The sequence below is a fragment of the Leptodactylus fuscus genome, chromosome 1 (assembly GCF_031893055.1).
Source record: "Leptodactylus fuscus isolate aLepFus1 chromosome 1, aLepFus1.hap2, whole genome shotgun sequence".
In the NCBI taxonomy this organism is placed as follows: Eukaryota; Metazoa; Chordata; class Amphibia; order Anura; family Leptodactylidae; genus Leptodactylus; species Leptodactylus fuscus.
This window is the reverse complement of record NC_134265.1, coordinates 323,578,518-323,601,366: the sequence shown is the minus strand read 5'-3', so window position 1 is coordinate 323,601,366 and position 22,849 is coordinate 323,578,518. Positions and strand designations below refer to the sequence as shown.

The 22,849-nt window shown below is 41.7% G+C and overlaps 1 protein-coding gene across 1 annotated transcript in view; it reads left to right on the top strand.

Annotated features, from left to right (window-relative positions):
- Positions 1 to 22,849, top strand: part of STK32B (serine/threonine kinase 32B) — a 182,542-nt gene that overhangs the window by 98,795 nt on the left and 60,898 nt on the right. Inside the window, exons 5-6 of the mRNA XM_075260817.1 lie at positions 1,484 to 1,521; positions 9,712 to 9,801. Coding sequence (XP_075116918.1) covers positions 1,484 to 1,521; positions 9,712 to 9,801 — 128 coding nt within the window. The remainder of the gene's footprint in view (positions 1 to 1,483; positions 1,522 to 9,711; positions 9,802 to 22,849) is intronic.

Sequence of the window (22,849 nt, the reverse complement as noted above, 5' to 3'; positions counted from 1 at the left end):
TGCAAAAATATGGGCACCTCAACAGAAAAGTGACATTAATATTTAGTACATCCTCCTTTTGCAAAGATAACAGCCTCTAGTCGCTTCCTGTAGCTTTTAATCAGTTCCTGGATCCTGGATAAAGGTATTTTGGACAAACAATTCAAGTTCAGTTAAGTTAGATGGTCGCCGAGCATGGACAGCCCGCTTCAAATCATCCCACAGATGTTCAATGATATTCAGGTCTGGGGACTGGGATGGCCATTCCAGAACATTGTAATTGTTCCTCTGCATGAATGCCTGAGGATTTGGAGCGGTGTTTTGGATCATTGTCTTGCTGAAATATCCATCCCCGGCGTAACTTCAACTTCGTCACTGATTCTTGAACATTATTCTCAAGAATCTGCTGATACTGAGTGGAATCCATGCGACCCTCAACTTTAACAAGATTCCCGATGCCGGCATTGGCCACACAGCCCCAAAGCATGATGGAACCTCCACCAAATTTTACAGTGGGTAGCATGTGTTTTTCTTGGAATGCTGTTTCTTTTTGGACGCCATGCATAACGCCTTTTTTTATAACCAAACAACTCAATTTTTGTTTCCAAAATGAAGCTGCCTTGTCCAAATGTGCTTTTTCATACCTCAGGCAACTCTATTTGTGGCGTACGTGCAGAAACGGCTTCTTTCTCATCACTCTCCCATACAGCTTCTATTTGTGCAAAGTGCGCTGTATAGTTGACCGATGCACAGTGACACCATCTGCAGCAAGATGATGCTGCAGCTCTTTGGAGGTGGTCTGTGGATTGTCCTTGACTGTTCTCACCATTCTTCTTCTCTGCCTTTCTGATATTTTTCTTGGCCTGCCACTTCTGGGCTTAACAAGAACTGTCCCTGTGGTCTTCCATTTCCTTACTATGTTCCTCACAGTGGAAACTGACAGGTTAAATCTCTGAGACAGCTTTTTGTATCCTTCCGCTGAACAACTATGTTGAACAATCTTTGTTTTCAGATCATTTGAGAGTTGTTTTGAGTAGCCCATGATGCCACTCTTCAGAGGAGATTCAAATAGTAGAACAACTTGCAATTGGCCACCTTAAATACCTTTTCTCATGATTGGATACACCTGGCTATGAAGTTCAAAGCTCACTGAGGTTACAAAACCAATTTTGTGCTTCAGTAAGTCAGTAAAAAGTAGTTAGGAGTATTCAAATCAATAAAATGATAAGGGTGCCCATACTTTTGCACCGGTCAAATTTTGGTTTAATGCATATTGCGCATTTTCTGTTAGTACAATAAACCTCATTTCAATCCTGAAATATTACTGTGTCCATCAGTTATTAGATATATCAAACTGAAATGGCTGTTGCAAACACCAAAATATTTAGAACTAAAAATGATTAAGATTAATAGGGGTGCCCAAACTTTTTCATAGGACTGTATATTACTAAAGTGTTTTGCTATAAATTTATTAAACTATATGTGTTTCTGTGTTTTCTTACAGGGATATCAAACCAGACAATATCCTACTAGATGAACATGGTGAGTACGCTCAATTGTCAATGCCATGTCTGAATGACTCCTCTACCAGCACCACGCAACACTCTGCTAAAATTTTCTGGAAATAATACAGGCTGAGCTGGGATCTTAGACCTGCAACTTTCACATATAGAACTGTGATGTTTGTGCCATATGAAAGCTGAGAATCTCTTCTTTCTTATGGCACCAGAAGGTTGCAGGAATTGGCTGACATATAATTGCTTGAAGTGACCCTTAGATTCTCTGCATTATACCAGTACCTACCAGTGGCATAACTAGGAACGGCGGGGTCCCGTGGCAAACTTTTGACATGGGCCCCCCCAACCGGCGTCCGCCGAAGGCCCCGACTGACCATAGACCCCAGAGTATAATAATCGAAGACCAAGAGGGGATACCAACATAAAAAACAATGTTATTTACCTAACTCCCACTTCGCTGCAGTCCTCAGTGTTGTCGGCCATCTTTAATGACGTCCGAGACGTCACATGACCTGGGAGCGTCCAGTAGTAGGCCCGAACCTGCCCGAAGAGGTAAGTAACAGTGTTTTATGTGTTACTTTACCTCCCCTGGACCTCTGATAATTATATACGGGCGTCTGAAAAGACCCCTGAGTATAATAATATAGCTTGTGGGGCCCGCAGCGTCACTTACCGATCCTGGCCACTGCCAGGATCAGTAAGTAAATAGGGCCCGTTACCGGCTGGAGTAACTCCAAGTAACTCCAGCCGGTAATGGCCTATTAGGAAAAGAAAAAAAACCCCAGCGGTAGCGGCTGTAGCCAGGCCCCTAATGTCCCGGGCCCTGTGGCAGCTGCTACCCCTGCTACACCGGTAGTTACGCTACTGGTACCTACCCAGCCATACGCCAATGAGAAGCAGTATACAGATTTCAGTTACACCAATCTTGAAAATCTATGTGCTTGTGCTGGCCTAGAAACCTACTCTATTCAGATAACTGGTTTCTGGTTGCAGAAAAACTTCTCCAACAGAATTTACTAGTCTACCACCTATCCTAAATAAATCCAGCGATATTAATGTTAAGCTCTGGTACGCTGACCTATTAGTGACAATAGGACATATTTGTGTCATGGGGTTGTACTACAATGCACAGTTATCACCTATCTTCAGGATAGGTAATACATATCTGATTGCTGGGGGGCCCCACCATGAGAATAGGACCCCCCGAACCCCTAACATCACTGACTATAATTGGGTCTGCCATGTTTCTGCTGAGTGTCTGCCATTTTCATACTGAATGTCCTCTGTACACGCCTTAGATGATGTTTTTGGGTTTTTTTACAATAATTTGTAGAAAAATATTTCATACAGATATTCACAAGCAGCCACAAAATAATGCAGAACCTGGAGGCATCATAAGCCTGAGAAATAATAAAAATGAATTGCGCTTGTTTATAGAGCTCACCACAGGATCTGGAGAAATCTACTAATGTGTATTCCCAATATCCCCCAGGGGGGTCAATAATTACTATCGTCATTACCTTGGCATATTACTTTGGGTAATGCCGCCAGAGATAGTCCCTGCTGATAGAAATCTCCGTCTGTTAATATTTGCACAGGCCCAAATTTTCTCTATCCGCATATGGAATCTTATCCACATATGGAAATCCTGTGTTTGTTTATTTACTTATCATTCACCCAAATAACATCTGTATAATATAAACCTTTTTTATTGCCAGGATTTATAAGATGTCATAAAATAATGTAACATAAATAGCAAACTAAGAAAAATAATATGGAACATTCCTGTAGTTCTATGCTGAGTAATGTGTTATATGTAATGTGGGGAACGTAGGTTGGTAAAGGCAGTGGTGCGGACCCAAACAATCAAGACAGGGACACAAAAATGTTCAACAAACAGGTTTATTTCCAGAAACAGAAAAAATAAATAAGGCTTGACTTCAGGCATAAATAAGCAAAACAAAATACAGCCTTAAATTCAGAAAAAAATAAAACAAATTCCTGCTCATCCGAGCGACTAATTAAACAGAAGTAATAACCTAACTATACATGTGGCTTACTACCAGCCACACGAAAAACACAAACACAAATTGGTCTCACCGGACTCAGGGTTACAGGACAGACCCAGGCATTTCCTCTCCTCCCAGGTTCTGCCCTTAAGTGCAGGCTCAGCAGGCTTTTATGGCCCAATAGTGAGCCTATGACCCACACCTGGGGCTGAGGCCTACTCCAGATCCACCCTGGACATATGTCAGGAATCTGAGGTTACTATAACATGATTCCAGCACTTTGCCTTTCACTTTCTCACAGTACATTACAAAGTTTTTTCAACAATTTACTGCACAATTTAACACAATTTATTGTGCAAATACAGACTCCAGATAAGACCCTAAACCAATGCAAACCCCAACCAGATCTAAGGAAATACAGACCCCAACCAGACCCTAAACAAATACAGACCCCAGATAAAACCCTAAACAAATATAGACCCCAGATAAGACCCTAAACAAATGCAAACCCCAACCAGAACATAAGCAAATAGAGATCCCAATCAGAACCAAAGCCAATACCAACAAGACCTTAAAGACAAGATCTTAAATAAATAAGGACCCCAGACCAGACCCTAAACAAATGCAGACCATACCCTACATGCTGTCCAAAAATAAATACAAAATGCAGACCCTAAAATAAACAGATCATCAATTTAACCAAAACCCCCAGATTAGATATAACTACAGGACCAGGACTAAGGAGCAGAACTGAAATACAGACCTCAAACAGAAACCCAAGTCCTAAACAAATAAAGTCCCAGATCACCAGAGCAGACCTAAAACAAATACAGATCCCAGAATACATCCTATCCAAATGCAAACCTTGACCAGACCCTAAACCATTACAGACCCCAAAACCTAAATTTAAAGCATAACCAGACCCTAAGTCAATAAAGACCCCTGAGCCTAAGCAAATACAGACCAAGAAAAAAAAATAGGCAAAGAAGGAAAATATTACAAACTAGACTACAGAACCCCGAAGAACTGCGTACCCTCCAAATATAATACAGAACACAGATCAGACCCTAAATTAAACAGATCCTCAAAAAAAAAAAACAAACCCAGACCCTAAATAAGAACAGATCCTCCTAAATCCATACAGGCAGTCCTATAGAGATGAATGGAGCAGTGTCAACACATGTACACCAATGCTCTGTAACAAAGGAACATGTTCATTATCAGCAGTTGGACCCTCAGTGGACAGATATTTTTCTCCAACGTGTGGCCTTAGCCTTAGGGTTTGGGGTATTCACATAGTCTGATAGATTGATGATGGGCCCAGAGACCCCAATCTATTCCTTCTTTGGGATATGTGCATGTCAGACTATAGAACCTGATGGGGCATAAACTCCAGAAGATGACAGATATTAACATAGTTGGACTTCCCCATAGTGTAACATGTAGGATTTTGTCTTGATCATCCACCCTTCCCTTCTCACCTTTGTACAGGAGAGCAGAGCCGCAGCATCTTATCAATTATACATGTGTATGAGCACAGGCTTCTGCCTTACTTTGACATTAACTTCAAGTGCGTGTTCACTCAGCAGCAAACATCTCCAATGGGATGTGACTGGAGGAATTTCTCAAGGTTACAGTCTGTCACCATCTCATATCATTCCCCATACAGAAATAAACAGCTCTCATTTATATTAAAGGGCTATGATGGCAGAATGGATGGGAGCGCAAAGAGTCTGCTTAATTGGGTGACTATCTGTCAATGCAGAATACACTGGTATTTAATGAGAAGTGCTCGGATAGATGGCGGTATCGCATATTGGATCCTGGTTTCCATTTAACCCTTTAAAGGGAGTCTGTCAGCAGGAAACTCAGTATCACACAAGCCAAAGTCGAATGAAGGGGACATTGTCCTGGGCACCATCATACCTTAGATAGTCGAAAAGCTTCACCATTTTCCTATATTATCCATTCTTACAAATATACAGGGGGAAGGGATGTCAGAGCCATTGAGACTACGGCGCGTCCTCATTGCACTTGAGTAGATTTGACATTTCGTCTTTTTTTCCCGTTCCGTTTGTCAAATGGGTGTGTCTATACATTCAGAAATTGTCAATGCCAAGCTGAGAAAGTAAGTGCTCATTCACACTACAGGATTCAACGATCATGTGCTAGCCATTGTATTGATGGCCAGTACACGGCCCCATAGATATTAATGGATCATATCACATGACCATTGTTTTAATGGAACCTGTCATTTCTGGGGCTGATTTCATGGACCTTCAATAAAAGTCTAGTAAGGTTCCCTTAAAATGGGTCACCCTTGGGTGTACACATGGCCATGTAAAAAGTACTTTTTCATGTCTGAGTACAAGGCCCCATTTCCCTTAGGAAGATGTGGAGTCCAAGTCCAAAGCATACTAGAGTGCACATTGGATGGCTGACAAGGAACATCCACATTTTTGATATAACCATTTTTGTTTAGATGGAAGTCAATGGTTGTATTCACACATCCGTTTTTTTGAATACTATACAATAAAAAATAGTACATGTCCTATTATTGGATTTTGTATGGACCCAATACAAAATATATGGATCCATCTGTCAAAATGGATTTGTATCTTAGTGATGGCCACTAAAACGGGATCAGTGGGTTGGGTTTAGAAAAAGACCAAAGAAATGTATACGTTTATTTTAACAGATAGCTAAAACGGACGACATAGGGATGACAAGCGGATGTTAAGAATAGACAGACAGATGGAAAATGGATGAAAAATATGGAAAATAAATTGTAAAAATTCATCTATTTATAACATCCGTTTTTACAATATTTGTTTGAGGAATAACAGAGGAATAGGGTTATCATTCCATGTGGAATACCAATATTTACTAAGACAGATCAGCTCCTCTTTAATATACCGATATACTCCTGTCCACAAACAGAAGATGGCTAGTAAATGATGCCAGCATATTATATAAACATGCCGCCATTGTGTTGTTAATATACTGATATACTCCTGTCCACAATCAGAAGATGGATAGTAAATTATGCCCGCACATTATATAAACATACCGCCATTGTGTGGTTAATATACCAATATATTCCTGTCCACAATCAGAATATGGATAGTAAATGATGCCAGCTTATTATATAAACATGCCGCCATTGTGTGGTTAATATACTGATATACTCCTGTCCACAAACAGAAGATGGATAGTAAATTATGCCCGCACATTATATAAACATACCGCCATTGTGTGGTTAATATACCAATATATTCCTGTCCACAAGGTGAAGATGGATAGTAAATGATGCCAGCTTATTATATAAACATTCAGCCATTGTGTGGTTAATATACCGATATGCTGCTGTCCACAAACAGAAGATGGATAGTAAATGATGCCAGCACATTATATAAACATGCCGCCATTGTGTGATTAATATACCAATATTCTCCTGTCCACAATCAGAAGATGGATAGTAGATGATTCCCGCACATTATATAAACATGCCGCCATTATGTGGTTAATATACTGATATACTCCAGTCCACAAGGTGAAGATGGATAGTAAATGATGCCAGCATATTATATAAACATGCCGCCATTATGTGGTTAATATACGGATATACTCCAGTCCACAAGGTGAAGATGGATAGTAAATGATGCCAGCATATTATATAAACATGCCGCCATTATGTGGTTAATATACGGATATACTCCAGTCCACAAGGTGAAGATGGATAGTAAATGATGCCAGCATATTATATAAACATGCCGCCATTGTGTGGTTAATATACCAAAATACTCCTGTCCACAAACAGAAGATAGATAGTAAATGATGCCAGCATATTATATAAACATGCTGCCATTGTGTGATTAATATACTTATATACTCCTTCCACAAACAGAAGATGGATAGTAAATGATGTCCACACATTATAAACATGCCGCCATTGTGTGCCCCATTTTTACCCCAAAATATTGTGTGAACCATTTTTCCTTAGCATCCCTGTGGAGATAGCACCCTCCATCCATCACCGGCCACATTCAGCGATGGAGTCTATGAGCAGTGATTATATCCAGACTTTCCGTGATAACAGATCCAAGGTTCAGGCTTTTTCTCGCCATCGTGTCAAGGTTTTTCTTCTGACTGGTTGCACATTCTTGTAATCTGTAATTCTGACCCAGTGATCCCGATGTGCAGCAAAGCATTCATTTCTGGGAATTACAGTTTTGTAAGAAATACTAATGGTTTGCTAATATATGATAGGGCAATTTCCCTGACCTGAGACATTCATTCAGAAGCTTCTGCTGCACTTGCGAAGGGAGGAGGGCACAGACTTTCATATTTCGCCATCTTCTACAGCCTGGCTCCTTACTGACCCTATTTCTTGCTGTTCACTCATGTGTTGAAGCTCCTTGATTTACTTTGGGCGCTAATGATGTGTGAAGCTCTGCAGAAGAATGACTATGCTTTATCTAAAAGCGGACATAACCCCTAGCTCTAAGATCTAGCAAAAAGAAGAAAAGAACGAGAAAGAAACCTATGAGGTCATCACATTAGTGCCATCATAACTACCCATTATCTCAGTAAACTGAGCAAAGATACACACGGGACGGCTCTGATGTAGAAAGTTCCATGCAGACATCTCACAGCAGGTTAGGCCGCAACATAAAAAAATCAGCCAAAACTGTCTGGTTTATGCTCTGATTTCCAAGCAGCGGGACTGCAATTGAACCCAATGTAAGGGTAAGTTCAGACGGGGTTTTTTGGACCGGAACCTGAGGCAGAGGCCACCTCGAGTTCCGGTCCAAAAGCCGGGTAGCCGTGACTGAAAACCAGTGCACTGCACCGGCATCCAGCCACGCACTCCGCTCTGGATTAGGCTCAATGAATAGGCCTAGTCCAGAGAGGAGGGAGTGTCTGCAGGCCGAATCGTGAGGAGGAAACGGCTCCTGGAAAAAATTCCTGAAGGGCTCCCATTGAAGGCCCTGTAAAGGGCCTTAGGGGATTTTTTTCTCCTGCTGGGGCTTCACTTCTGCTCTAGATAATTGCCCCAAACTGCAGAATAAGGGTAAGTTCACACGGAGTAACGTGCCGCGTGATATGGCATGTATACGGCATGTGAGACTTTGCGCGCCGTATACACTCCCATTGATTTCAATGGGAGTTCGGATCGTATACGCCGCGTTATTTTGCAGCCGTGATTTTGTGGCCGCAAAATCACGGCTGCAAAATAACGCGGTGTATACGATCCTGGCTCCCATTGAAATCAATGGGAGCTTTTACGGCGCGCAAAATCTCACACGCCGTATACGTGCCACATCATGCGGCACGTTACTCCGTGTGAACTTACCCTAAGTGTGATAAAGTGGAAGATGTCACTCATGCAATGTGAGGAAGATCTGTGGGGCAGTTAGGGGTGGTTATTTAGAACAAAAACTGAAGCCCCAGTAAGAGAAGACACGCCCCCTAAAGCTCCTTTTCAGCAAATTTGCATATGAATAAAATGCTGATTTTCATGATAATGGAGCTGCAATGCAGAATAAGAAAGACATCTTTGGAAAGTGTACAGACAGCTCTACAACAGATGGCCATTAGTTTGATACTGATTTTCTTGCATACAGACAACCTTTAAGGAATCAGTAAGATGAGTAAGGGTAGGTTCCTACAAAGCACCGGTGACAGGTAAGTATAGGTTGTTTTTTTTGTTTTCTCTCACCTTTCCCAGCTTCACGTAAAAAAACATTCATCCTGGACATCCCCTCTGAGTCACAGCTTAGTAGTCTGAAATCGACCTCCATGGCTCAAGCTTCTTTTCCGTTCTTTATTTATACCTCTGCGTCTTCAGTTTGGCTGCCATAGCACAAGCCCACCACACGTTTACCAGAAAGACCCAATTCCATAACAGCAAGGACAAATACTATGTAACGTATGAGAACAAAAGAGAGAAAAAAATATATTTTCAAGTCGCCACAAAATTTTAGTTCACAAAATCTTTCCAATCTATTCCGCTTTCATCCTTTTATTATCCAGACACTTCTATTCTCACTTTTGTGATTGCTTCAGATCTGGATGTTGGTCATGTCTAATATTATAATGAATTTCTAGGAAAATATATTTCTCGTGTTGACAGTGTGTATGATGACAAGAGCTCCGGTACTGCATCCAATTTATGTTATTCTTTTATTGCTTCTCTATTGTAGGGCATGTACACATTACAGACTTTAATATCGCTACAATAGTCAAAGGATCCGAAAAAGCCTCATCCATGGCAGGTACAAAGCCTTACATGGGTAAGTGATGTATATATATATAATAGTGCCCTACAGATGTAGCAGGGCTCGATTTGTCATATACAACTGACTGTGGTATAATGTGTCAATTGTGTTTTTGCAGTATTGGTGGTAGATCAAGGCTGAGGCCCCACGTTGCGGAAACGCAGCTTTTTTTTGTTGTAGATTTTGTTGCAGTTTTTTGAGCCAAAGCCAAGAATGGCTACAAAAGGAATGGGAAATGTATAGGAAGCTCTTATACTTCTACCTTCTGCTCAATCCTCCTCCTGGCTTAAGCTCAAAAAAACGCAGCAAAGTCTGCAGCAAAAAAAAGCTGAGTTTCCACATGGGGCCTCAGACTAAATGGGTTTTCTAGGACTTTTTAATTGATGACTTCTTTCTAGGATCAATTGAAGATTTGTGGGTCTGACACCCAGGACATCTATGGATCAGCTGGCCCCCATGTCATGTCTCATTCATTGGTCACATGGTCCGATCGCAGCTCAGTCCAATTTAAGCCAATGGGTTGAGCTACAATACCAAGCACTGTACAATTGAATGATGCTGTGCTTGGTATGTACTTAAAGCATACCTCCAGTTATAAACTTTTCATAAATGAATAGTACAGGTTAAAATATGAAACTTTGTAATATATCTTATTAAAGAAATATGTTTTCTTCTTCACTTTTCAGGCAGTTACCTTCTCCATATTAGTCTATGAAAAGGGGATTAGAAAAGACACTCAAATAATTGCTGCTGTTATACTCTACTAGGGTGTAGATAAGAGGCTGTGAGAGCACAGAATAAGGCAATAAATCATTTAACCAGTTGTCAGGAGAATCTCCTGCCATTCTCCCCCCTCCATACAGGTCTATGTGTGTATACAGAGACAGATATAGACAGATATAATGTAAACAAGCATTCAGATTGAACATAAGGAGCCGCGGAACAGCTGAATAAGTGGAAACAGAAGAAAACAGATCTCCTTAAAAAGATCTATTGCAAAGTTTCTTAGATTCTCCTGTACGCTTCAAGAGACTGCAGTGCTTACCCAAACAATGCAGCCTCTTCATATAGCTGATCACCCAGGGGCCAAGGTTTTAGACCGCTGGCAATCATTTCTTGTCTATCCTAAGGAGAGATCATCAATTATTTAGACTGGAAAACCTCTCTACCATAGTACCCACCTTCTAAATGCAATTTATAGTTCTGCTGTCTTGTGTATTAAAAGAGTTCTGTAAGATCAGATATTGATGGCCAATCCTGAGGACAGGTCATCCATAATAGGTCAATGAACAGGGCAGACAATGGTCACCCCCACCGATTAGCTGATATTCATTGTACGGAGCACAGATGATGAAGGGCACTCTACTGGCGCTGTTCATGGGGGTGCTATTAATACAGACACTACAGTTGTGCCTCTACTAATGGGTGGAGATGACATGGAATATAACATTGGGGACATAATAGAAAAAACTGTCAGAGTAACCTTTGGAGGAAATCATATCAGTATCGAGTCCGCCCATTTGGCTAAGAAATGCTGTAATGACAATATTATATGAATGCAAAAATCTGCAGATAATTAAGATAAATGCGTTATCTACAGAGTAAAAGTCTACACCGCTATGGATAGTGAAGGTTATATTGTGATCTACAATGTCAAGAGAAGATTTCTTATGATACTACAAGCCAAGAACAAGATGAATAGAGATGAACGAACCTCCCAAGAATCATTTTAGGTGGCTCCGAGCCCTGATTTGTTACGAGACAAACGAGTTGCATAGCAAAATACCATCATTTGTATCACAGGATGTATAAAGCAGACTGTCATATAAATGAATGCCAGACAGGCCTGGGAGCCTTCATGGCAATAAAACACCAGACCCAGATCTTGTTCTGGGTGCCGATTATCCTATCAAAAATGTCAGTGCCCATGCACTACCAGGAAAATACCTTGGTCAGCTTTGACCGAGGCGCCAGGAGCCTTAATGCCTGTGATCAGTGTGGGCACTGATTGTGGGTATTAGTACTGGGTCTCTGCTGTATAATACAGCAAAGACCTGGTGACAATAGTGACTTCCATATTTAATTACCCAACATTCCCTGTACCAATATGGCAGATGTTATATAGGGGTTAAAGAGTGTAATACAACTGAGCTGTAGTAAACCTATTGTACTATATTACTACCCTAACCCATTTATAGATGTGTGAATTAGGGACCATAAACCACAAGGAACTTGCCTATACCTATAAATAAAATCCCTCGTACTCACCAACCTATTTGTCTGATATTCCGCAAGTGCACCGGGAATCATTTGGTTATTATAGCCTTTGTTTATAACAGCATTTACCCACACCTATCTAGAACTTTTGCATAACACTGTGTTTGTATATATATATATATATATATATATATATATATATATATATATATATATATGTGTGTGTGTGTGTGTGTGTGTGTGTGTGTGTGTGTGTGTGTTAGAAGACATAGAAGGATATTTGCTCTACCCCCTCCATACTACTATATATCACACATCTGCATTCTATTATCAAAACATTGTAGTTGCCCTCAAGTGGCCAATTGAGTTGGATTTGTTGATAGTCCATTTTATTTTGCACAGTGCCAGATGGTTAAAGACACTGCAGCATAATAAACCATATGTACTGGAGCACTTCATATATAAGCTCAGGATATCCTCAGTAGAAAGCACAGAGGAAGCTTCCAACATAAGTTATGTAACCAATGCTTGTTCTACTACAGTCTGCCAATATGTGTACAACTATATACAATGCATACGTAGGATAATAAGCTTCATATATCATATGATATATATAATAATGAAGGCTCAAGTATCTGCTGGCCATATCTGGACCGTCTATGTGTCCTTGTCAATCTTTGGTATGCTTGGCTCTGATCCGTTGATTTGGTATGGTGGCTTGGCCCTGGTGTGAGGAAAGCCATCAATTTTGGTCTGCTTATGCACCAGTCCTGAGCTCACTTCTGGGTTGACGGGAGTGTAAGGTGCACAGGCCAATGTGGATTCCCCTGCTTACACAAAGGCAAATACACTGCACATGTACTAGTGTCAGCTGTATCATGCAAATACCAGATGTCTTGTAGCCGGTGGATAACATGGGAGGAATTTATTAGGACGTCTGAATTATCAAGAGGCTTTTGTCCCTTAGTAAATAAGGCACATACTCGAGTGCCAGGATGGAAATCCATGAGGATCTGTAGATTTCCTAAATAATTGGTACCAGTTTTCTGGTGTGAGTTATAATAAATATGTGAGGCCGAGGTGTTCTCTCCTATATCCTCTGGTCGGTGGCTGTGGTCAGCTTGGTGGCTTAGTGGTTAGTACTGTATCTTTGCAGCACTTGACTCCTGGGTTTAAATCCGAGCAAGGACATTTCCTTAGAAGTGGGTGTTTGTATCTTCTCCCTGTGTTTATGTGTCTGCTATGGAATATGTCGGTGCTATACAAGTAAGGCTAGGTTCACATCTGTGCCTGGTTTACATACAAGGATTCTGTTCCCCACTCTGCTTGAAAAATGCAGAAAGAAAAGTCCTGCAAACAGTGCAAGACTATAGTTTGTGGGTTTCCACAAGTAACTGCTATTTAAGTGGATTGGGTTTCGTTTTTCGGTCCCCAAGCGGACCCGAAGATCAGAAACTCGAACACAGGTGTGAACCTACCGTATTAGAAATAAATAAAAATCATAATAAAAAGGGTTTTGATTAGAGATGAGCGAATACCGTTCAATCGAGAAGATATTCCATTGAATATTAAGGTATTCGAGATATTCGATTCCAGTGGAATACCATGCGGTAAACGAAGTAAAAATTTGTATGCCCTCTCACCTTCCCTGGCGCTTTTTTTGCACCAATAACTGTGCAGGGAAGGTGGGACAGGAGGCAGGAAAACATAGGCATCAAAAAAAAAAAAAATAGGAAAAAGTCATTGGCTGGCTAAATCAGGTGACCACAGATTTATAAGAATCGCGGCAGCCATATTCGTGTCAGATGCGTTTTGGTGAGCCAACAAATCTCTGCTGGTTAAAGGCTCAACTCACCTAAAGGGCCAACAAATCACTGCTGGTAAAAGGCTGAAGTCACCTCAAGGGCCTCAATCTCTGCTGGTAACTCAGCTAAAGGGCCTCTAACTTAATTTGGAAGGGCTCACTTTAAGGGCATAAAAGTGAATTTTTGGAGGTCTCACCACATCACACACACACACACATCCACAATGACAGTTAAGGGTGGGGACTGTTGAATTTCCCATTGCCTATGCCATCTGTGGTTGTCATGGGCAATGTGATTTAAAGGGGCGCATGCTAATGTTTCTTTAGCTTTAAATTTGTGTTTCTGTCCATACTATTGTGGAGGAAAGAAAGTTTCCAAGTATTTTTCAACTTTCATAGAGGTTCTATTGAGTTTGGAAAGTGTCTAGTTGATAGGCTGTGATAGTGGGGTAATACTGTGACTTGGGCATGTTAGATGCTCCCAGGCATTCTTCCCCTGCTGTCCCAGTTGCATTCCAGATGTGTTGGTATCATTTCTTGGGGTGTCATTGTGGACTTGGTGACTTTCATTAGTCGAATTTGGGTTTCCCCTGAAATGAGCATTTTTTTCCCATAGACTATAATTGGATTTGATATTCGGTCGAATAGTCGAGATTGAGGGGCTACTCGAAACGAATATCGAATATTTCACTACTCGCTCATCTCTAGTTCTGATACATTAATAGACATCTAGAAAATGAGCAATAGAGTGTGTCAGCAAGAAAATTGGCATCAATCTACATTCTACAATCTTTCCAAAGATGTCTTTCCAATTCTGCATTGCAGCTCCATTTAATTGAAGTCAGTGTTTTATTCTTATGCAAATTAGCCAAAAAGGTCTTTATGGGTGTTCCTTCTATTAGGGGTTCAGTCCCTTCTGTGGTCCCAGTTGTCTGCATGCAATCTATCATGTTGTCACAGAAATAATCTATTAACACTTCTATTTCCGAAAGCATTCTTACGATACAGCATTTATTCCACACCAACCTAAGACTTTTGCACAATTCTGTATATTTATTCTTTTTCCTGAATACCCTTTTTATGACAATCATACAATTAACATACCATTAGTTGTTTAACTAGGAAGATCTGACATTTCCTAAAGCTTTTGATATTTTATTACATGTGAATTGCGTAGACAGTACTTGACACCCACTTCACAAGGCTCAGTCCATTTCATTTACCACTGTATTGTTTCCTCGAATTACATAGAGATACAAAGTTATATCACTGTCAGTACATAAACATCACAACTCCGCTTCAAAGGAGAATACTCTCTGATAGTACACGTCATATATACAACTTCCCAGGGAGAAGGTTATAATTAGAGATGGGTGAACCTCCCAAAATTTGTTTCATTTTAGGTGGCTCGGGTCTCTGATTCGTTTTGGGTCAAACAAGTTTGGTATGAATTGGAAGTGCAATTGTGTAGGCCCAGGGGAGGTGTCAAAAATTACAAAAACATTTATACTCACTTTTTCTCACCTGTTTTGGGCCATCTTGCGGCATCTCGGTCTACTTGGTGACATCAGGTGCACACGGTTACCAATGATGCCTGTGATTAAGCATCAGCGGTAACATGGGCACACGGAGCATCATGACATCATGATGCACAATGTGCCCATGTGACCGATGTGGCCCAATCACAGGCTTCCGCAGTGACCCAAGGCATGTGATGGCAGCAGGATAATGATGGACACCACAAGGAGGCCCAGAAGAGATAAAGTGAAGAGTAGTATGATAATTTACCGCTAAGAATTGGCTCTTAGGAATCTATGTATAAAGCTTAGTATAGAACACTGTCAGGGCTGCTAGGAATTTATAAAACACAAGCCTTCACGCCAACATCCAGCGGGCTTATTGCACCCTCTTCCTATACCGAAATCACCTTGGCAAATCGTGGGCATGGATTTTGTCACAGACCTGCCAACATCAGCGGGCAGGAAGGTGATTTGGGTGGTGACGGATTATTTCACTAAAATGACTATCTTAGTGGCGTTCCCAGGACTGCCTTCTGACAGGGAGTTGGCACGTCTTTTTATTAGGCATGTGTTTCGGATCCATGGTATGCCAGAAAAGATAGTTTCCGATCGAGGGTCGCAATTCACAGCACATTTTTGTAGGGCACTGTGCCAGTTGATGCATGTGGAGTTATGCCTGTTGTCATCCTACCATCTTCAGTCTAATGGTCTGGAGGAAAGGATGAACCAGACTATGGAGACCTACTTGCGCCAATTTGTCTCCTCTCGCTATGATGATTGGGTGAAGCTGCTGCCTTGGGCAGACTTTGCACTTAACAATGCGGTGGCTGACTCCACGGAGAAAACTCCTTTTTTTATGATGTAAGGTCGTTATCCGCGCATTCCTCAGCCCATCACGGTGATCTCTGACGTGTCGGCTGTGGCCAATTGGGCCGCACACACCAGAGAGGTATGGGATCAGGCGCAGGTCTCCATGAGTGGGGTCAAGGACAGAATGAGGACGACAGCTAACGTCGGACACAGGCCTGGGACAGAATTTTTCTCGGGGGGTCGTGTCTGGCTCTCTTTAAGCCATCTCCATCTCTGGGTTCCTTCACTGAGGTTTGCTTCGTGGTTTGTGGGTCCGTTTAAAGTCCTGTCCCGAGTAAATCAGGTGCCATACAAACTGCAGCTACCCAGGTCTTGGCGGATCAACAACTCATTCCATATCTCTCTTCTGAAACCTATGGTCCTAATCCAGTATTCTCGGCGCCTTCCTGAGGAGTCTGAATCGCCTCAGGATGACTTTGAGGTCAAAGAGATAATGGATGCCAAGACTATTCGGGGTAGGCTGTTTTATCTGATTGACTAGGCAGGTTATGGTCCTCTGGTACTTGGGAACCCGCGGATCAGGTTCACACTCCACGACTTGTGGCACAATTTGAACAGAACCGGCAACACATGGCGTCGATGCGCTGTGGAGGGGGGGAGGTGTTCCTGTGGTTCAGAGCCCAGTGGGCTCCACAGGGGTATTGTTTTTTGTTTTTTGGTTTTTTTTATATAAAACCAGCTGACTGTAACACGTATCTAATCCTCCAGCATGTGGTATTGTATAAAGTGCTGACTTGTGTATCTAATCCTCTGGCATGTGGAACTGTGTACACATGCATCTCTCTATTCTTTCAGCTTGTGGTACTTTGTGCAGACATGTGTATCTAATCCTCCGTACTGTGGTACTTTGCGCAGACACGTGTATCTAATCCTCTGGTGTGTGATAATGTGTGCTGACATGTGTATCTAATCCTCCAGCATTTGTTACTTTGTGCAGACGCAAGTATCTGATTCTCTGGCACAGTGGCATAACTAGGAACGGCAGGGCCCTGTGGCGAACTTCTGACATGCCCCCCCTCCCCCCCGACCAACACCGACGCCAAAGACCTCGACCAACCCCCTCCTACGCATTCCTGCGCGTTCTATTATGCCCCATAGTGGCCCCTGCATGCAGTATTATACCCCATAGTGGCCCCTGCACATAGTATTATCCCCCATAGTGGCCCCTGCACACAGTATTATGCCCCAATAGTGTCCTCTGCACACAGTATTGTACCCCAATAGTAGCCCCTGCACACAGTATTGTACCCCAATAGTGGCCCCTGCACACAGTATTATACCCCATAGTGGCCCCTGCACAAATGTATTATACCCCATAGTGGACACCCATAAACAATTATTATACTCTGGGGTCTTTTCAGACCCCAGAGTATAATAATAGGAGACCCGGGGGAATAAAAACATAAAAAGCACTGTTACTTACCTGTCCCCCGTCTCCTACGCTGTCTTCTCTGCTGCCGTCCTTCTGCTATGACGTCAGACGTCACATGACCCAGGACGCAGGCCGGGTTCATGTGACGTCAGAGACGTCAGAAAGGACGTCAGGAAAGAGGCTTGGCATGATCGTGGAGAGGTAAGTAACAGTGCTTTTTATGTTTCTTACCTCTCCCGGTCCGCCAATCATTATACTCGGGGGTCTGAAAAGACCCCCGAGGCTACAATTTGCACAAGCTCATCGAAATTGGACAATTGAAGATTGGAAAAACATTGCCTGGTCTGATGAGTCTCGATTTCTGCTGCCACATTCGGATGGTAGGATCAGAATTTGGCGTCAACAACATGAAAGCATGGATCCATCCTGCCTTGTATCAACGGTTCAGGCTGGTGGTGGTGGTGTCATGGTGTGGGGAATATTTTCTTGGCACTCTTTGGGCCCCTTGGTACCAATTGAGCATCGTTGCAACGCCAAAGCCTACCTGAGTATTGTTGCTGACCACGTCCATCCCTTTATGACCACAATGTACCCAACATCTGATGGCTACTTTCAGCAGGATAATGCAATGCCATGTCATAAAGCTGGAATCATCTCAGACTGGTTTCTTGAACATGACAATGAGTTCACTGTACTCCAATGGCCTCCACAGTCACCAGATCTCAATCCAATAGAGCATCTTTGGGATGTGGTGGAACGGGAGATTCGCATCATGGATGTGCAGCCGACAAATCTGCGGCAACTGTGTGATGCCATCATGTCAATATGGACCAAAATCTCTGAGGAATGCTTCCAGCACCTTGTTGAATCTATGCCACGAAGAATTGAGGCAGTTCTGAAGGCAAAAGGGGGTCCAACCCGTTACTAGCATGATGTACCTAATAAAGTGGCCGGTGAGTGTATAAGCAAGGGTAAATTAATAACTATGTACAGGAATGCCTTGCATGAAGTGTAAATGATTTGTAAGTAATAATTATAAATAACTTGTCATAAAAGGGTTAATGGAGTGATACATCGTGATTGATTTTGTATATAATGTATTGTTTTGTGGCTTCTTCAGGGATGGCCGTAAGACACGGCATTGATGTTTAGTGTGTAGGTCCTCCAGTTTGTTATTGGGAAAGGTCAAGGTCTGTTCTTTGTACTGGGGGATTTCTTTTCTAGGATAGCGATATTGATTGAAATCATAAACCCGCAATGGCCGCCTTAAAAACTCAGCGAACACGCAGTGAGGCCGAGAATGAATCATTTGATTTGCAAGTGAAGGATGCCAGTTGTTTCTTGGGAGAAGAATGTCCTTGATTGTTACTGATCCAGAAGCCGCTGAAACACATCCGTAATGATGTTGAATTGACCTTTATGGCGGCTGTTTCATTTCCATGTGTAACATATGCTCATCTGATTTACCGTACAATGATTAATGATTGTGACAAATATCCTGCCCCGGCAACAAAGGTTAAGTGCTACATAAAAGAGAACATGATAATGAACAGATCTTCTCAAACTTTCCATATCAGATGATGAAATAAATTTATGCATCAGGTTTTACTGGAGCAACTAAGACAGAAGTTTATTCCATAGTCCTGGTCGTGATTTTTAACATTAGATCTAATTTTAATATTCTTTCCAGCATTCCTTAATAGGTGATCTTTGGTGGTAGGTAATGAATTAAAATAGGAAGTTTCCAAAAAATTAGAAATTCGGTGAAAGAGCCAAATCCATACCACGACCCTGGACAGGTCTTCTCTATGGGATGCTGAATATTAGTAAGAAAAATATTTTACACCAAACTCCCTGAGCTCCCTCCCTATATAGATTCTGCTATTTAAGCACAGCCGTTATGGAGCTGCTTTATAGTGTACAGCATTATGGATTACAAGCATACCGTATATGTCCTCCAGGCACAAGCTTGACTCTTATTACATATTCTAGTAAACACAGGTTTCCCACCGCTTGCTGCAAGCAAATGTCAGCCATTAAAGAGAGAAAAATGGCTCTGTATGAATCTTGCCATCAATCCTGGTCCACATTTCGCCTATGACTATAGTTTGCTTTCATAGGGAGTCAGTTTATCCTGTGTTTGTTTTCGGAGCGTAGAAGGAAACTGGAATAACTAAAAGAAATCAACCAATCATGAGGACAACTTCGTCTTTTCCATCAATGCTAACCACTGAGCCCCATCCACTCAATAAAATAGTAATATATAACTCATTTGTATAATATTTATTAACCTGTTATATGTTACAGTCTAAAGCTTTGGTCACATAGAAATATAAGCTAAGGTTCATGTATATTATCAGGGTATACATTGGGTACCGTTCCATCTGGGCTCTAGTGTTTGGAATATGGTACCATGGCCACCTAAAGGAGGTATTTCCCAAAGATAAAATCTTTATAATCGAATGCTGTTGGTCGCTCCAGTCTTATTATCCGAGGAAGCCATGTGTAAGAGGCTGTTGCATTGAAAATGTACCATTACATAGTAACATGGGAAGAATATGTAAATCTGACTTCCATGATGTAATTAGGATGCCAGTGCCTCAAGTATGCACACCAATAGAGGGCGCTCACTGAGAATGTGCAAGTCTATCTTCCATGATGTAATTAGGAAGACAGAGTCTCAGTCAAACAAACCTATAGAGGGCACTCCCTTTAACATCATGCCGACCTTCTCAGAGGCTTTTGTTTGCAATGATGTTGGAATTATACCAGATACAGTCTTCTCAGCCAAGGACAGCCGTTTCGATGTATTTGCATCTCATCAGCTTGGCGCAGAGAGGACTGATCTGGCAGAGGTGAGAGGCTTAGACAGGGTTGAGGGGATAGTAGTCAGACATATGCAAATACAGAGTAACCTCTCAATTCTGGAACAAAGAAGGGCGCCCATGCAGAGGACAGACATATTCATGCTAGCCATACTTTTCGGGAGATCCAGCATGACTGTGCCCCCTCTTGGTAAAGCCCTACTCAATATGAGACATGACATACCCTTAGTATTGCAATCCACACCCCTTTTTCATGAGATTGACATGAAATGTGATGGTCACTCCTGTTTTTTTTGGGATGTTCTCCTGGGAGCTTTGCACACAATATAGTATATATGATGTTATGTACCTGTAGTATGTGGTTTGCCTTTTTTGGTGTTATGTAACCCTAAAATGGATTGTTCTAATGTGGCTGGAGATAGCTGGATGGAGCACTCCTTTGGGGCAGATTTACTCAGTCTCCTCTGTAGCTGAGGAGAGGAGGTAGTTAGTTGGAGTGATAAGTTAGGCTGCTAAAATTGAGTAGATACACCTACAAGCCAGATTAACTATTAGGAAATGAAGGTGAGTCTCACAGCTCTGCTCACGTGTTTGTGTGTGTGACAAAGTTTTTGATAGGCCTCATAGTCACAACTGGACCTGAGAGCAACATATTTGGTATGTGCACCCTGGACATTGCAGACAGTTTGTGTGAAACTGCATAGAAAAGAAACAAAGCACACTTTGAGAGAGATAATGTCAGACCTTGTTGAGCAAGGAAATACCATCCACAACTTCTCTCCAGCCCAAAGGTGTCCTTAAGCTGTACCTCCATTTAATGGATGACTGACTGATTTGGACACGGAAGTGCCTTGCTGAATGTTCAGTTAAAACCATGGCATCATGAACTACTGTTAGTTAGTCCTGGAACTCCACCAGTAATGACACCCCAGCCACCATCAGGCAGGAAACACCCCAGGGAAAGTTCTAACACCAACATCCATAATGCAGACCCTTTCACGACTCTTGCCCTAAATAGTGCCGGAGGTTTAGTGGAGACTACAGCCATGACAGTGGACTACCACCACTACCATTAGTGAGTTATTATGTATGCTGGTTCCAGGTACTTTGGTGACTTATTATCTGTTAGGGGCTCAAGACCCCCTGAGTTATGTTGTCATAGTTCTGATTGATCAGGAAGAAGTTTACGAGCTCGGGAGACATACAGACTGACACCAGGGTATCATGTTCAGTATGCTTCAGTTTATTAAAGCAAAAGGTCAGGTTTTTATAGCATAAGTAGTCACATGATACGATGCCCAAGTATGGTTACATAGTTCCGCTATACACTCTAGTTCAAACTAGCTTGTTGCGCAAAACATCTTATGACAGAATACAAGAATGTTTCAGGAACCAAAATGTGCTAATGTCTCTGTTTTCCAACCAAGGCTACATCCTGTCAGCACTTTCTGGACATATTGTTAACCCTTACATTTCCCCCATTTTTGACATTTAAGGCTTATCCCCCATGAGGAATCCAGCTAGACTGGACCCCCTAACATATGCATGCTAGTTCCAGCTACTACGTTCTTCCAATGTGTGTGGACTCTTTTTTTAAATAGAGTCTATTCATATGCTGTTTTTATGTCTTACATGAGAATGATGCTGGTTCTATTTTTCTAGTGGTCAGACACTTTTTTTTATTGTACGAGATACAATGCAGTGATCATTGCTTTTATTTCACTTAGAGGACTATTCACACTGTCACAACCATTACATCTTTCTCCAAACACTAATCACCTGTTAGTGCTACAAAGAAAGCTAAAATGATACCTGTGTGCATAGATGCTCCTTCCCGGTGCAGTCTGGGATACGCCTTGTATAAGAGAGTGCTATTGCTTCTATTTTAGCTTTTGTTACATTGTTAGAATGACCTTTCTATATCAGACCATGATCATAGACCGAAAAACCCATGAGCTGTAGAGAATGAGACTGCTCTGTAGGGCTCGTCTGGATGTACCCTGGAAATAGCATCTTGTCTATTCCTTTACGTAGTCGTACGTTAATCCCAGGTGGCAATTTTAAGGTTATTTTAGCTCCGAAAATCAGATAGAGGTCTATGTATAGTATATACTCCAGACTGGTTGTTCATTTCATACCATATATCTAATTTGTCAGATACTAGGATGTGACTGCTTGAGATCTTAGTAGGGTAGACTCTAGCAAAGCCCTGGGGATATGCGATATCTCAGGATATACCAATAGACATTTCTTATACTGTCTTGTGATTGGTAAAAATCCATGTGCTTGCCACCTAACAACCCCATTGAGATGAATGGAGTTGTTTTTCAGTTGCAACATATCTGCCATGTGTGAATTCAACCCAAGGTAGCATTGTTGTTCAGTGGTAACCATCGCCATATTGTTTCGGAGTTATTGGATGAAATGCAAAATTTACATTGAGTTCTGCCATATA